The sequence below is a fragment of the Gossypium hirsutum genome, chromosome D12, assembly GCF_007990345.1.
Source record: "Gossypium hirsutum isolate 1008001.06 chromosome D12, Gossypium_hirsutum_v2.1, whole genome shotgun sequence".
Classification (NCBI taxonomy): Eukaryota; Viridiplantae; Streptophyta; class Magnoliopsida; order Malvales; family Malvaceae; genus Gossypium; species Gossypium hirsutum.
Window position 1 is genome coordinate 42,136,761 of NC_053448.1, and position 15,994 is coordinate 42,152,754.

The window sequence follows — 15,994 nt, forward strand, 5'->3', positions numbered from 1 at the left end:
AAATTGATCTTGGTATGTTAATGCAATTTTAATTAAGGCTGAGTAAGAAAAATTGAAAACTTAAATCGACCCAAAATGAAGTGCTTGGATAGTTTAGGGAATGCAAGTTTAAAAATCGCAATTACCGAAACTGAATTGAATTCTATTTTTTATTTAATATATAATTAGTTTTAATTTTTTATAATATAAATATATTTTTTTTGAACAAATAGAGATACCCATATTACTAGAAAGAATTGAATTTTGTAATACATCAATAGTAACCTATTTTTCTTTTTCACCAATAATGGTTTAAAAAGAAAAATCCCTCAGTAGCCATCTGTCTTTTTTTTTCTGAGGGGTAGCCGCACAAAATTTACCCTCTCCTCAATCCCAACATTAAGACGAAGTTAAGGAGCTGAAATGCTGGCAACAAACCCTTCACATTTTCAGCACCATGAACTAAAATTAACCACTAATTTTTTTTCTAGTTTCTCACACTTTGCATGCCTTTTTCTCCTATGCAAAATATAGTTCAGAACGGCACCGTGAATGCTAATGCGTATATACCGGCGTCGGGCAAGAAGCAAGCACGTGGCCAAGTTGCCGAGCTCATTTGGTTCGAGTTAAGATTTCCATCTCTGTGGGTTTTAACCTCAGTGTTGAGGTTTTGCTTCTTCTGAAACAGCCAGTCATCATCACCAGAACTGGTTAACTCACTTTGCAGTGTAGGCATAACCCTATCCTCCACAAGGTTTTTTAATTGTAAAGCTAATTTCGGAGGGCAAGTGGTACACAAGTTTGACGGCGTTGGCGCCTTGGCATTATGAGCAAGAGTTTCTGATGTACGAGAAGTGGAGCAAGCTTTTTCTTTGCCGAGCTTGAAAGTTAGCTCCGGGCGTTTAATATCGGAAGTCGAACAAGGTTGTTCTTCCAGTTCTTTGCCTGGTCTAGGAGCATGCTCATGCACCCGTCGAACAAAGGCCTCATCAGTGTTTCCTGAGGTAGAGCAAGGCTGTTCCTTGCTGGATAGCACTTCAGGATCTTTATGCCTTTGGGAAGGCAAGGGAATCTGGATAATGCTTCCAGGATTTTGCCCATTGTTGGGAGTCGAGCTCAGCTTCTGTCTTTTACTGCTGTTAAGGGTGCTATCGGAAGAGTAATGTGGTCCAACCGCCTGACCATGTTCTTCGGTAAGCGTACTCTTCTCAAAACATTCCACTTCGTTCTCTCTTTTCTTTTGACGGTCTCCTCCTTTTTTATCTTCTTTGCTCCTCTCATCTATATGCCTTTTCTTATGACCATGCTTTTTACTTTCAGCTTCACCACTGTCCCGAGACTTATCTCTTTCTTTCTTCTCCCGTTTTTTCTCTTTCTTCTCCTTCTTTTCTTTCTTCCTTTCCTTCTTGTCCTTCTCTTCTTCTCTATTAATCTTAATCTATTCAATTAGTGCCTCATCGCGGATTCCGTTCTTTACGTACCCCGGTGGAGGATACGGAAAACATCGAGACATGCATCTGTTGATTCACCACCAACAACAACAAACGGAAAAACGAAACCCTAGCTCGAATAAGATCGGGATCGGATCAAGAAACGGAAAAAAATTAAAAATTTGTAGCCCTAAAATCTTTGGGCGATATTAAGGAAAACCCCGAATTTATCTTGCCAAAAAGCGAAAAATATTTGAAAAAGAAAAAAATGCTAATTAAAAGAGGGGCGATTCTCTAAATACTTTTTTTTATTTAAAATGGTGAAAATAATTTAAAAGTTGTTGAATAATCAATGATTTTAAAAGTATTTATAAAAAAGGACTTTAAATTTTTGTTAAATAATATATAAAATTCATAAAATAAAGTTCATTTTTGTTAAATAAGTCAAAAAATTCAGAACAAAAAAAATATATGAAAAAACTAAAAATCAAATCGAATTATGGACAGTTTAAAAATCTAAAAAATCCAACCAAACCAAACTAATATCACCCTTATTTTCAATAATGGTTTTTAAAAACGAATTAATAGTTGAACCAATTAGGTTATCAATTTTCGTCTAACTATCGGTTCAATTGATCAGATTACTAATCCGATTTTAATTAAATAAATTATAAAAATTAAAAAAGTACAAAACTTGATTCAACCGGCTCAACCGGTTTTTATCCCGGTTCACTCCCTTTAGATGGGAGTACCAACTGGTCCGGTTTCAATAACTGTCGCAAAAAGTTTCATCCAGCAATTTGTTGTAACTATCGTTACCTATTTGCAAATGCCACGGATTCACTCATGTACAAAATATCAGTTCATGAAAGGAACCTCAACATCATAAAAGAAAAATATGAAGACCATCAAACTATGAGCATGGCAGGAAATAGAGCCTACCAAGCTTTGGGGTTTGCCATTCAAAGCAATTTATCCAAAAACAAATGGAAATTATGTTATGAACCCAAAATTTCATATGGATAGACAACCTAAAGAACACAATACTTGGTACACAATAAACACTAAAATCAAGTGAACAAGTGACTGCTAGCACAAACTAAACATATGTGACTATGTAATAATAAATAAGTTGACATAAATAGTTGTCATCACTCTCCTACTTTGAAAGCTTAGACCTGTGCACTGCCTTCGGTGAACTTTGGGTCTTCACATCTATATCGGCCATCAGGTCCGATTCCAAAACCTTTTGGATCTGCAAATACATTTTCGAGCAGCTGGCTTCGAGGAGGAACAGGGCTTTCATCTGCAAACTCAACGGCATCCTCTACCACCTCATCTATCTTTTTATCTATAGCCTTCAAGTCTGCTTCACTGGCCAGACGGTTCTCAATGAGGTACTTTTTCAGTGCTGTGATGGGATCTCTGGCAGCATAGTGAGCTTTCTCAGCTGCCAAACAAGAACCAAGAAATTGAATCATTTTATCTTTCAATCCCCACACTTTAATTTCAAGCATAATATAACAAACATATTTCCATGGAACATACAGAGTTAATCAGTTCAACTCTAAGACAATATTTTAGGACTAGCACAACACACATGGATGCAAGTCGTTCTTGTTTTATAAATGTAACAATAGCCCTAGCAATAACAAATAAGCAAAGATGATGAAAGGCTTACCAGGGTCACGAAGTTCATCAGGGTCAGCCAATGAATGTCCTCTAAACCTATATGTCTCACATTCCACCAATGTTGGACCTTCTCCTCTCCTAGCTCTGCCAATTGCTTCCCTAGCCACTTCTCTCACTTTGAATACATCCATTCCATCCACATGAACACCCGGCAACCCGAAAGCAGGTCCTTTCTTATAAATTTAAGGATCAGAAGTAGCCCTCAAATGAGACATCCCAATAGCCCACAAATTGTTCTCAACAATAAACACGACACAACGCTGCCATATTCAAACACTCAAAGAACTGTCCATTGTTACAAGTCCCATCCCCGAAAAATGCCAAAGTGACGTGATCGCAATCCGCTTCTTTCAAAACCTCCCTCTTATACTTGGATGTAAAAGCCGCACCGGTGGCAACAGGGATCCCTTCACCAATAAAAGCGAACCCGCCGAGCACATTGTGCTCCCTCGAGAACATATGCATCGATCCACCTTGGCCACGGCAGCAGTCGGTGGTCTTACCGAAGAGCTCACTCATGACAGCACGTGCAGAGACGCCTTTGCTTAAGGCGTGCACGTGATCACAGTAAGTACTGACGACGGAATCTTGCTGCTTTAAGAGCTTAATGAAACCAGTTGAAACAGCTTTTGGCCATTGTAAAGATGAACGAAACCAAACATTTTGCCTCTGTAATACATCTGAGCACACATATCTTCAAACGCTATTCCTAATACCATATCTTCGTATAATTACAACCCTTACTCTTTCGCAATGAACTAAAACAAAATTAAAAAAGGGAACTTTAAACATAAAATAAATAAAAAAACTCAGATTTGGTATGAAACAGATTAACATAAAGAAAGTAAAAATGGGGTTGTTACCAGATTGGGAGTAGATTTGGATTTCTTTCCCTTGACGACATCAGAGACGGCGACGACGGTCCAATATCGACGGCAGAGATTCAAATTGGAAGAAGAACTGAGGCGAATCAGTTTGCGGGTGGATCCGAGGAAGGGTGAGGTGGTAGTGGGATTGTGAGAGGGCTGTTTTGAGAAGTGGGGGAAATTGTGTTGAGAGGGAATGGTTGGGCGGCGAACTTGGAAGCTGAGAAAGCTGTAGCCATTTTCTTCCCTTGTTTTGCTAATGGGGAGGAGTGTTTGGGAGGAAGGAAAAGGAGAGAAAATGGGAGGTGAAGAGGGAAGAGAAAGTGGGGGTGATTATAAAAGAGGGGGGAAACGATGGAGGAGGGGGTATATGGGTGGGCGGAGGAAACAAGTGGGAATGGTCGCAGGATTTGGTTTTGGGATAAATCAAACATTTTGTCCCTGAACTTAATAACTACTTTCAATTTAGTCCTTAAACTTTGTTTTTGGTCCATATTAATCCATAACTTGATAAGTTTTCCTAGTTTGGTCCATATGATGAGGTGATACTTTGATATTGTGTCGTATCATCACCTCAAATTTATAGTTTTCTATAAAAAAAAAGGTTAGGTGATAACATGCCACAATTTAAGAATTACTTGTCATCACAGTGATCAAAATTGAGAAAAATTACAAAATGTTAGGATTTATAGACCAAGTTGAAAAAATTGTCATATTTAGGAACTAAATTTTGTTGTATCCCTTTAATTTTAAATTGTTTTGTAGAAGATTTCGCTCAATTTATAAAAGAGATTATAAATTGAATTCTTTGACATTTTTAAAATAAGAAAAAGTGCTCACTTAATCAAATTTAAACGCATATGAAAGTCATATAAAAAGAAATCTGACTTTCACTTTCTTATAATCTCATTTTTAGTATTTTTGTTTTTGTTTTTGTCTTTGAATGAATAATTTAATAGTGTTATTAATTAGACTTCAATTATTAAATTAAGAGAATATAGGGATTACTTTTTTAAAATTAAAAGTAGGATACTAAAATTTAAATATAGAATAATGTAGGGACTGACAGAAAATTAGACCAAATAAAAAAACAAAGAAACAACAATCTGTTTTAGTGTTTTGGGTTGGGTTTTTTGCTGTCGTCCCTCAGTGAAAGTAACAAGTATGGGCTAGGCAGGTTTGTGAGCCAAGCTACATGTTTGGATTCTCAATCTCAACCTAACCATAAGCAGCCCAAGCTCAAGCATAGCAGAGTTTTTATTGGAAGCCTTAATGGACCGGGCCAGATTCTAGTCGAGTTTAAGTATGATATTAATACATTTTACTCTTACTCAAGTTTGGTTTAGCCAGAACTATAAACTTAGAATTTTACCCAAACCTGTTCATATTTATAAATGGTTAACCAAATCCAATTTAGACTCGTTTGTATTTTTTTAATATTTAATATTTTTTTCATTTGTTAAAATTTTATATACAGACATTGACTTTTTGTAATAATATTTGGTACACTACTAGTTGCGTTTTTAGACTCTACAAGCAGAGTCAAGGTATTGTAAGTGTGGTATAGAGGTATAATAAAATATTTATTAAAAAAAAGACATATGGTAATTTTTTAAAGCTAGTCGTGGAATAAAAAATATATATTGCTAGTGTACCAAATACTAACCCTTAAATTTTTTTAATGTTAAAATTATAAATATTATATATTTCTGTATTTTTTTTGTTATAAATTACATACAATAACATATTATGTTAGCCCTAGTTTTTAAAATGTTTTGATATAAAAAAAGACAAATTATTAATTCTCACTTAGTCATATTTGAAATCAATTGATATAATCTTGTAAATTTATTTTTAAGTGTTTACAGACTCATCAAATGATTAAAGTTATAATCTGCCATTGAAAAATCTTGATTCAGAACAGTTTTTACAACTTTAGAATACTTCTACTGATACAAGTGCATACAAGTAACCATAGAAGTAAGTTAAAAAGCAACCTAAGCATTCATCCAGACTTAAATCGATACTTGGGGGCTCTTCTACTGATACATTTACAATTGTATCTGAGAAGTGTCAAAAGTAACATATTTTAATATTATTCTTAATGAATTTTTGGGTGATTAATCAATGCAAAATGGTGAATTTTATGCTACTAATCCTTTAAATTCATGTTTCTATACTCAGAAGAGCATTTAGGAGCAAAACGAGCAAAACAGAGCAAAAATCGGATAATTAGAGCAGATTTCAGGAGTCACACGGGTTGGGCCTTCCCACACGGGCTAGACACATGGCCGTATGAGCCACACGGGCTGCGACATGGCCATGTGCTAGACTGTGTCAATTTCGTGGGTTGTATTCTGGGCACTCAGAAAAACACAATTTTTAGGTTTTTTTAGGCATTCTAAGACCTATAAATACCAAATATAAGAAGATGAAAATGGGTCGTGATAGTAGATTGAAGAAAACAACTCGGAAAATGCCATTGAATTCAACTCTGAAGCATATTTCCATCAAGATTGAAGATCTCCTTTTAATTTCTTTGAAGTTTATTATGAGTTTCTTTATTTCTTGTGGATATGTTGATTTTGAGATGTTTTTATTCGCGAGTATGAACTAATTTTCTAAATACCTAGGGGAGATGAACCCTCTGATGAATTCTGTCCTTTGATTTCTGTTTTACGTAATAAATACTTGAATCTTGTTCTCAGTTATGTGTGCTTAATTCTTGATTTAATATTTTCAGATTATTAGTTCATGTTTGATGTGCTTAATTCAGAGGAGGAATAAACCCTGTTTAAGAGTAGATCTAGCATAATTGAGTGGAGTTGTATGCAAACCTAGAAATAAGATGACATAAATCTACCGGATTAGAGTCAAATCTAATAGGAGAATCCATAGATTTAGTTAATGCGATAATAGGGGTTTTAATTAGAAATAAATTTCAATTAATCAACTTAGAGTCAATTGCTCTTAGTCTTGAATAGAGATATTAGCATAATTTAGGGATTTCTACTGATCAAGATATTAAGTGAATACATTGTTTAATTCAGATTAATAATGATAGATGCAGTCTAGGTGGATTCTTTCCTAGGTATTATTTCCCTTCTTGGTTATTATTCAATTATTTTCCTGATTTGTTCTTTATCGACTTCTTAGTTAATTTTAGTTTAATTCAATCACTTCAATTTTTCGGTTAAATAATAGAAAGACGACAATTACTAGTTCTTTTGGTCCTTGTGGGAACGATACATTTGCTCACCGTAGCTATACTGTTAAGTATGACTCCTATTTTTAGTCAAATTTGAGAAATAATCTATTAGTTAAAATCTGTTTATTTGTTTCAGTCAAACACTGATTAGTTTAGATTATTTTATTATTATTTGACATATGAATTTAGCCTATAAATAGGCTCTTTTACAACTTAGTAAACACACCCATTAGAGATTAGAACTCATAACACATTTAGAGAATTTTGTGTTTACGTTTTGAGGGTTCTTTGTTTTTGGGTTTTTGGGGTTTAGTTTTATTTTCATCTTTTGTACTCTTCGTTTTTTTGCTATTATAGTAAAATTATATTTGCCAGTGGTTTTTTATCCTCTTTGGAGGCGTTTTTCCACGTTAAATTTGTGTGTTCATCTTCTCAATTTCTTCCGCTATTTTTACTTGTTTGTTGCTTAATCGGGACGATCCCTAACAAGTGGTATCAGAGCTAGTTCAATTTTCATAGATCAGCCTATTCAGATATGGCAACAACAAGATTTGAAATTGAGAAGTTCGATGGTGAGACAAATTTTAATCTGTGGCAAGTTCGGATGATGGTAATTCTAGTTCAATCCGGTTTGAAAAAAGGTTGTTACCGAGAAAAAGCCTGAGAATCTAAATAAAACAGAATGGGAAGAGCTTGATGAAAAGGCCTTGTCTGCAATCCAGTTGTGCCTCGCGAATACGGTATTGCAAGAGGTATTGATGGAGAAGACCTCATTCGCCTTGTGGAAAAGGTTAGAAACTCTTTATGCAACTAAGTCTTTGGCTAATCGTTTAGTGTTGAAACAACGTCTATTTACATTTCGCATGAACGAAGGTGAGCTTCTTAGAGATCACATCAGTCAATTCATTACTCTTTAAAATGATTTAAAGAACGTTGAGGTTCATATTGATGATGAAGATCAAGCTATGCTATTATTGTGCTCTTTACCCCCTTCATACAAGTCCTTCAGGGAGACCCTGATTTATAGCAGAGACAAAATCTCGTTCAAAAATGTGAAGGGTCATTTGTTGAGTAGAGACAAACTCGACAATGAGCTTCATTTGGATAGCAAGGCAAATAGGCAAGCTTCCGTTTTGATAACATCAAAGAAAAGAGACAAAAGGTGTCGCTATTGTAAAAAGTTAGGTCACATCAAAGCAGATTGTTATAAACTGCGAAATAAAAGAGCTGCTGAGAGTAACGAGGAAGATGTAGCTGTTCCTAATTTGATCGATGAAAGAGGTGATGATTTCTTGTTAGTATCAACGAGCAGTAACTCCAAGCTCACGTCCGAGTGGATCCTAGATTCGGGATGTTCTTTCCACATGTGTCCCAATAGAGAATGGCTCTCTACATACAGTTCGGTTGAAGGTGGAGTTGTGCGCATGGGAAACGATTCATCTAGTAAGGCAATTGGTATTGGTACTGCTAAAATTAGGATACATTATGGGACGATTAGGACACTCTCATATGTCAGGTATGTACCTGATTTACGAAAGAATCTTATCTGCTTGAGTATTTTAGACTTGAAAGGATACAGAATTAACATCGAGTCAAACGGTATTAAAGTATCTCGTGAAGCTCTCATTTTGTTAAAAGGTAAAATAACTGGCAGTCTTTATATTATGGAAGGTTCTACAGTGACTGGTGAAATCGGACGTCCCTCGTCCGTTACAGAGTCGAAGTCAACTCGTTTGGAGCGGAGGTAACTTGGTCATAGGAGGGAAAAATGTATGACCGTTTTGTTGAAGAGAGGTTCTCTTTTGGATGCAGGTTTTGAAAAGTTAGGGCACCGTGTTCGTAAAAATCAAACCCGGGTTAGTTTTGATTTGGCAGTGTACAAGTTGAAGGCTAGAAGTCTTCCAGTTTCTAAGCACAGATTCGACTCAGTTAATTCCCTGCATAGTTCAAGATAGGCTCGTGGCGGGATTTGGCAAAGATGGCATTGTGGAAATATGAGTCAAGGTGGAGATTTGTTAAGTATGACTCCTATTTTTAGTCAAATTTGATAAATAATCTATTAGTTAAACTCTGTTTATTTGTTTCAGTCAAACACTGATTAGTTTAGATTATTTTATTATTATTTGACATATGAATTTAGCCTATAAATAGGCTCTTTTACAACATTAGTAAACACACCCATTAGAGATTAGAACTCATAACACATTTAGAGAATTTTGTGTTTACGTTTTGAGGTTTCTTTGTTTTTGGGTTTTTGGGATTTAGTTTTATCTCCATCTTTTGTACTCTTCGTTCTTTTGCTATTATAGTAAAATTATATTTTCTCGTGGTTTTTTATCCTCTTTGGAGGGGTTTTTCCACTTTAAATTTGTGTGTTCATCTTCTCAATTTCTTCCGCTATTTTTACTTGTTTGTTGCTTAATCGGGACGATCCCTAACATATACTATTTATTGATAGATGCACTTGCTTTTGTCATATTTTTAGTTGGTTTTGTGGACATCAATATTAATACTTGGGAGGAGTTCTATTGAAAGAAGCAAGTTAAAGAGCACCCCAAGCATTCCTCCATAATTCTACCGATACTTGAGGGCTCTTTTGCCAATATAAGTCAGTGAGCATTTTTGGGTTCCCTTGCACCTTCTATCGATACAACTATCGGTAAAAGTCCAAACCCTTGAAACCCTCAAGCTTCTATCGATACAAGTACTCTTCTACTGATACATTGGGTTCCAACTGTTACATTTTTTAAAACTTCTATCAGCACAAGTCCATTTGTACTGATACAAGTGGTCTATTGTCTTAATGCTCAAATTTAATGTTGTAATGACTCTAATTATCTCCTAACGTCTCCAAGATTATTAGAAGGCTTAATACAAGTCAATAACTCCATATTGAAGACAAACAATAAAATTGTGAAGTCAATTGCAGAAAAATCCAATTTTTTTCATTTACCTTCTCTTTGTTCTTATTCATACACACACTTGGGTAACCATCTCTTTTATTCTTTTCAAATGTCATATTGTCATTGAATGAACTTTACCATTGTAATATCTTCCTTTGAGAACTATCTTTAATCCTTATTCTTATTTTTCATCTTTGTAAGGGTTTGCTTAAGCTTTTTAGGCAGAAAGCTTTAAGAGAAGTGATTTTATCTTGTCTAGTGAAAAGATAGTGTTTTGTACAGGTTAAACTTTGTCATTGAAAAATTCAAATCTAGTGAACTTGGGAATTCCTAAATTGTGGTAAGCTAAGATAATGGAGGTAGGCAATTAGGATCAAACCACTACAAATTTTTAAGTCTCCATTATTTGTCATATTTTGTTAAATTTTTTAAAACACCAATTCACCTACCCTTTTGGTGATTATCAAGCTTAATATATCAGAAAAATTAGAAAACAGACCAGGTCGATTGAGCTCAAGCCTTAAATGTTTAAGCTCGAGCTCAGTCCATATTTCAAATGGTCCTAATTTTTTACCCAAGCCCATATTTTGGGTCTAATATTTTTGCCCAAACACTCTCTGATTTCGAATGGACCTTCAATGTAGGAAATAACCCGATTTATGAATAGGTTTAGTTTCGATTAATTCCTTATCTTTTCCATAAGCTAACCATAAATAGGTCAAATTCGAGCTCAGATTCAATCAAATTTTTTTTAAATTAATCTATTTTGCCTATTGACATACTACATTAATATCGGCTATACCGGTGGGTACACATGAAGGTTATAGTGTTGATAATAATGAAAACGATAGTGCACATGGAAGTATTTGGAGTAGGACCGATGCAAGTTCTGGTTGCCTCTTTATCTGCAGCAATCGATAAGGATACAAGCATAGGGAGTTTCAATGATAGCATCCACGAAGAGTTAGTATTTTAATTATTTAGTGAGGCAGTCTTGCTTTTTTTTTTCTTGGTAGGATCATACGTGTGGTTGTTAAAAATTTTAAATAATAATTGAATAATAAATAAGTTTTAAATGTTTTAAGTATTTTAAACAAATATAAACTAGTTTATTTAGGAACATAAATGAATTAAATAAATTTTTTTAATATTTGATTCCTTTAATAAATAAGCTTCAAAATATTGTTCATGTTTATTGATTTAATTTGATAAGCGAAAAAAAAAACATGAATCAAATCATTCATGAATTGTTCATTAAAAGCTATATTCATTTACACAATTCTAATTATACTCTTTTTTTAGTGGATTTGTTCATGAGTCGAGTGATCTGTTTGGCTTAATTGTTGATTCGTTTTAAATCTGGATAAAAATTTTATATTTTTGTTTGATCTGACCAACCATGAACACATCTTGTAAATGCATTTTTTTGGATCAATTTAGATCTAGGCCAACTAACTAGTCCAAGAGGTGGTGAGATCTAAAAAAGGGAAAAAGGATGAGTTATGGGGGTGTTGGAGTTTGCACTTCGACCACTTTCCGATACTTCATTCTGTTCTTTGGTTCAAAGATAATGAATGGAGGAAGAAGATGAAGAATAGGAATGCGAAAACTCCAATACCTTTTGAGGTTCTATTATGCTTACATTATCTATGTTATGTGATAATTCTCTCAATTAGGAAGTCCAAAGTGTCTTGGGATTAGCTATTTCTTCTATTTCATCTACTTACTCTTCTGTTCCATTCTAATCGTGTCAGACTTTGTCCAGCTTTAATCTTTTGTGACATCAATATCCTTTTGTCCCACTCCATTAAGTCTTTCTGAATGATTTTATTGTTGGGCTTATAGATATGTTAAAACACCTCTACTTTAGAGAGTTTGGGGCAAATGAAGAAGAGGAAAAACAAAAGTAATTTTGATGGAAGAAAGTGATTTTGTTAGCAACTAAAATGGTAAAGGGAGGCAAAATGCCGGAGTTTTTCACGTGGAGGATGAATACAAAGGCAATGGAACCATATGACGCGTGCATATGTGTGTACATAGACTGAGATGTGGTGCATGAATTGATGAGGCAAAGGGCATGGGGACCTTTGGCCTATGCGGGGCCAACTGCCATTCATGCACAAAGAAACAACCACACCTATTCTTCTCATTCAGATACATCATGGGATTTGGGTTTAGGTAAACAAACATATTCATTTGTCGGTGCTGCTATTGTCCCTCTTTTTATGGTTTTTTAAGTTAAAATATCATTCCGGTCTATTTTACATTTCGTTAGAGACTTCTTTAAATTGGTACAAATTGAATTTGTTAAAGTTTTTGAGAGTCTTAATTCAATTTGTAAGATTAAGAGATCAATTAAGGAGTATCGGAATTGACACTCTATAAGTTCTTCAATGTTTAAATTAATCAATGATTATTTATAATTACGGAGAGAGTCAAAATATATTACCTTGACGAAGAAGATGAAGAAGAGAGAGGAATAATACTTCCTCACACTACACTTGGACTTCAAGTTTGCTTCTTATCAGTTGTTGGTGTAAAGGGTGATTTTACGTTACACCAAGTAGAGTTGGCATATTTGTCCTTATTCATATTATAATCTAACACCGTATGAAAATTAATTTTTTTGAAGTTCATAATTATCTCTTCTAACAATATTATTTTTAAAGTTCGAACTTATTTTTTTCTTGAAAGATTTATGATTCTCTATCTAAAAGTTGCTATTTTTTTAATATTTTTTATATCTATTTTATTTTAAAATTTATATTTAATTTACTAATTATAGCTCACTTATTCCCCATTTTTCTCTTTCACAATTTTTTTAATTTTTAATTTTAATCTTTATAAGTTAATTTTTTTATCTTAATTAACACAATTTATCATTTATAAAAATTAAAAAAATTAGTGTACTTAGTTTAATTATGCCACCAGAGCCTTGGTTTAGTTATGAGAGAAGTCGTTACGCTTTAAATACTTAAATTTAAGATTTACCATATAGAATTATATGTATGAGTCTTTGAATTCTATCATATATCGTTGTTATATATGAGTTTTAATCAATTACTCTAATTCATCAATTTTAGTTAAAACATTTAAACTAAGATCTTAGTGGAATTTTGAGGTCATTTTTAAATTGCTCACTGAAGGACAGAAATGAAAAAAGTGTAATGGTTTGATTAAATGAGGTGAAAAAATAGAAAACTAAACTAAATCAATTATAAGTAGATTATTCTTATATAAAAATTAGTTTCTCTCTTTCCTAAGCTGTTCTCTATGTATTTCTATTTTAATGATTTTATGAATCCTAAATTCATCCAAATTTTGAGAAATTAAACTAGAAATGCGATAAATTCAAAAGAAAGAAAGAAAGAAAGCATCTACATTGTTATAAAAGAGAAAAACACAAAAGAAAAAAGAAGCGAACTTTAGCATCAATCGAACCATATTCTTCATCTTCTTATTTATTTTTTATATACTCTCGGCCTGCCATCACCATCTCCCGGGAACCATCTTCCCTCCTTCACTTCCCATCCATTTTTACACTCCAACTTCAAATTTAATTTGTATTCACTTTTCCAATGAGTGACCAAGACCAACCTCCTCCTCCTCCTCCACCACCACAACAACATCCACCGCCACCACCACCCACTAATGGCGAAGGCAAACCTCCTCCTATACCCAGCCCACCACCACCACCACAAGGTGGTGCAGGCCGTTCTTGTTGCTTATTCATTTTCATCTTCCTCCTCTTAGCAGGAGCCGCAGTACTCACCGTCTGGCTCATCTACCGTCCCCACAAACCCCGTTTCGTCGTCGTCGGCGCCGCTATATACGAACTCAACGCCACTTCCCAACCCTTCATTTCAACTTCTATGCAGTTCACCATCGTGATGAGAAACCCCAACAAGAGAGTCTCTATCTATTACGACAAGTTACAAGCTTATGTTTCGTATAGGAACCAACAGATCACTCCCCCTTTGGACTTACCCCCGCTGTACCACGCGACGAAAACAACAGTAGCGTTGTCCCCCGTACTCGGTAGCGGGATGGTGCCGGCGTCGGCGGAGGTGGTGGATGGACTGATGATAGACGAGACTTACGGAGTGGTGGCGTTGAGGGTAGTGTTGTTGGGGAAACTGAGATGGAAAGCTGGTGCTATCAAGACAGTCAAGTATGGGTTTTACGTACGATGTGATGTTTGGGTCGGGTTGAAAAAGGGTGGTGTTGGACCCGTCCCTTTGCTTGGAGCTCCGCCATGTAAAGTCGATATATGAAAACTCCACTGCCATGGATTTTAATGTAGCTATAGCTTTGGTACTTCACTGTTTCTTTTTATTGCTTAGTTTTTATCTGCAGAAATGCAGAAGAAAATCAAAAACCAAGTTGAGTTACAGTTGAATGTTGTAAGAAAAAAAAAGCTTTTAATGCCAAAAAAAAAAAAAAGGGTTCTTTCGATTTTCTTACATTTATTTTTATTTACCATCTTTAATCATTTTGTTTCAGTTAAACAGGTAATTGATAAGTGTTCTGAAAATTGGTGTTTTGTCGGTTTACAAAATTAGATATAAAGGGATGCCATTGCCACACATTGCATCAAAGTTTAGACGCATGGCTCTACATGCAGCAAAAGTTAAACCCATATGCTTGTCTTTTTTTTTTTTTCACTTGCATTTCATTATTATCAAAATAAATGACATGTCACCATTTGATTCATTTATATTGTATGTATAGAATTATACATATCGCTTCATCAAATATTAATTTTTTTAAATTTTTATTTTTATTTGATGCATATCATCATATTTTATAGAATTATACTCCATTAGTAGGTAAATTTCAAGATATTTTAATAGAGTTTTTAAAGTATAAGTATAATAAGATTTTTTTTTGTTGAATATGCGTAGATAATTTTAAATTTTTTTTGTTCATTTATAGATAATTTAAATTTGACATTTTAAAAATAACAAAACAAAACTATCTTTAAAATTTATAAACATTATTCTTTTTTTTATTTAAACCTGTCATATTCAGGTTATTCATAAATTCACACGGGTGTGAAGCTAGAAATTTTTTCTTGTGGGCTGAGATCAAGTTATGTATTTTTATGAGAGATAAAATGAAATTCCATTGTTGTATTGACATATATGTTTATAGTTTTTAGAATGACTAAATTAAAATTATATAATTTGAGGGGAACTATAATTTTATCATTTATTAACTTAAAATTTTATAAAATTTGAATGACTAAAAGTAATTTTTTTCATTTTTAGGAGAGTGGAGTCCCTTGTTAGAATATTTTCAAAATATTTATAATATACCAATAGTTATAATTGAAAAGTTATAAATGTCCAAAAGTTACTCATTTGGTTATTAACCAAGAATTGTCACTATTCATACTGATGAATTATGTCTCTTGTTACCAAACGTTATGTCACTTAATTAATAACAAATAATCATAAGTATTTAATTAGATGTCTTTGAATAATTATGTTTATTGCTAAGAGATTTGACTATCTATTTGGATAGGTATGTCTCTATGAAAAGACATGAGAACTCCTATAAATAGGAGCCGAAATTCATTTGTTTGATATATCAAAAGTTAAGAAACAAAAATTTATTTCTATTCCCCTCCATCTTTTAATATTCCTAGATTGCTCTATAAAGAATTATTGCAGAAGTTTTTTTTTTATTATAAAAATCAATACTCTTGCTATGCTCAGCTTAATGTTTATGGATCTATCAGTGCAAAACATTGACAATTATTGGGCTTTATTGTATTCTCGAGGTTTATTTGTCAGCAACTCTTTTGTACACCGAAGGGGGTAAATAAAACGTTAAAGAAAGTGGCATCAATACACACCTTGAAGCTTCCGTTAATTTTTTATAAGTTTATTTTTATTCCCACACACCAACACT

At 33.8% G+C, this 15,994-nt stretch overlaps 1 protein-coding gene and 2 pseudogenes across 1 annotated transcript; 1 reads left to right on the plus strand and 2 right to left on the minus strand.

Moving 5' to 3' along the window:
- Window positions 1-206: 206 nt before the first annotated feature.
- Window positions 207-1,810, minus strand: LOC107945877 (myb-like protein X; annotated as a pseudogene).
- Window positions 1,811-2,308: 498 nt separating this feature from the next.
- LOC107945876 (pyruvate dehydrogenase E1 component subunit alpha-3, chloroplastic-like) lies at window positions 2,309-4,300 on the minus strand (annotated as a pseudogene).
- A 9,095-nt stretch (window positions 4,301-13,395) lies between these two features.
- Window positions 13,396-14,537, plus strand: LOC107945875 (NDR1/HIN1-like protein 12). The gene has a single exon (XM_016880029.2). It carries the CDS (start codon window positions 13,657-13,659, stop codon window positions 14,350-14,352), a length of 696 nt encoding a protein of 231 aa, XP_016735518.1. The 5' UTR covers window positions 13,396-13,656; the 3' UTR covers window positions 14,353-14,537.
- Window positions 14,538-15,994: the final 1,457 nt, after the last annotated feature.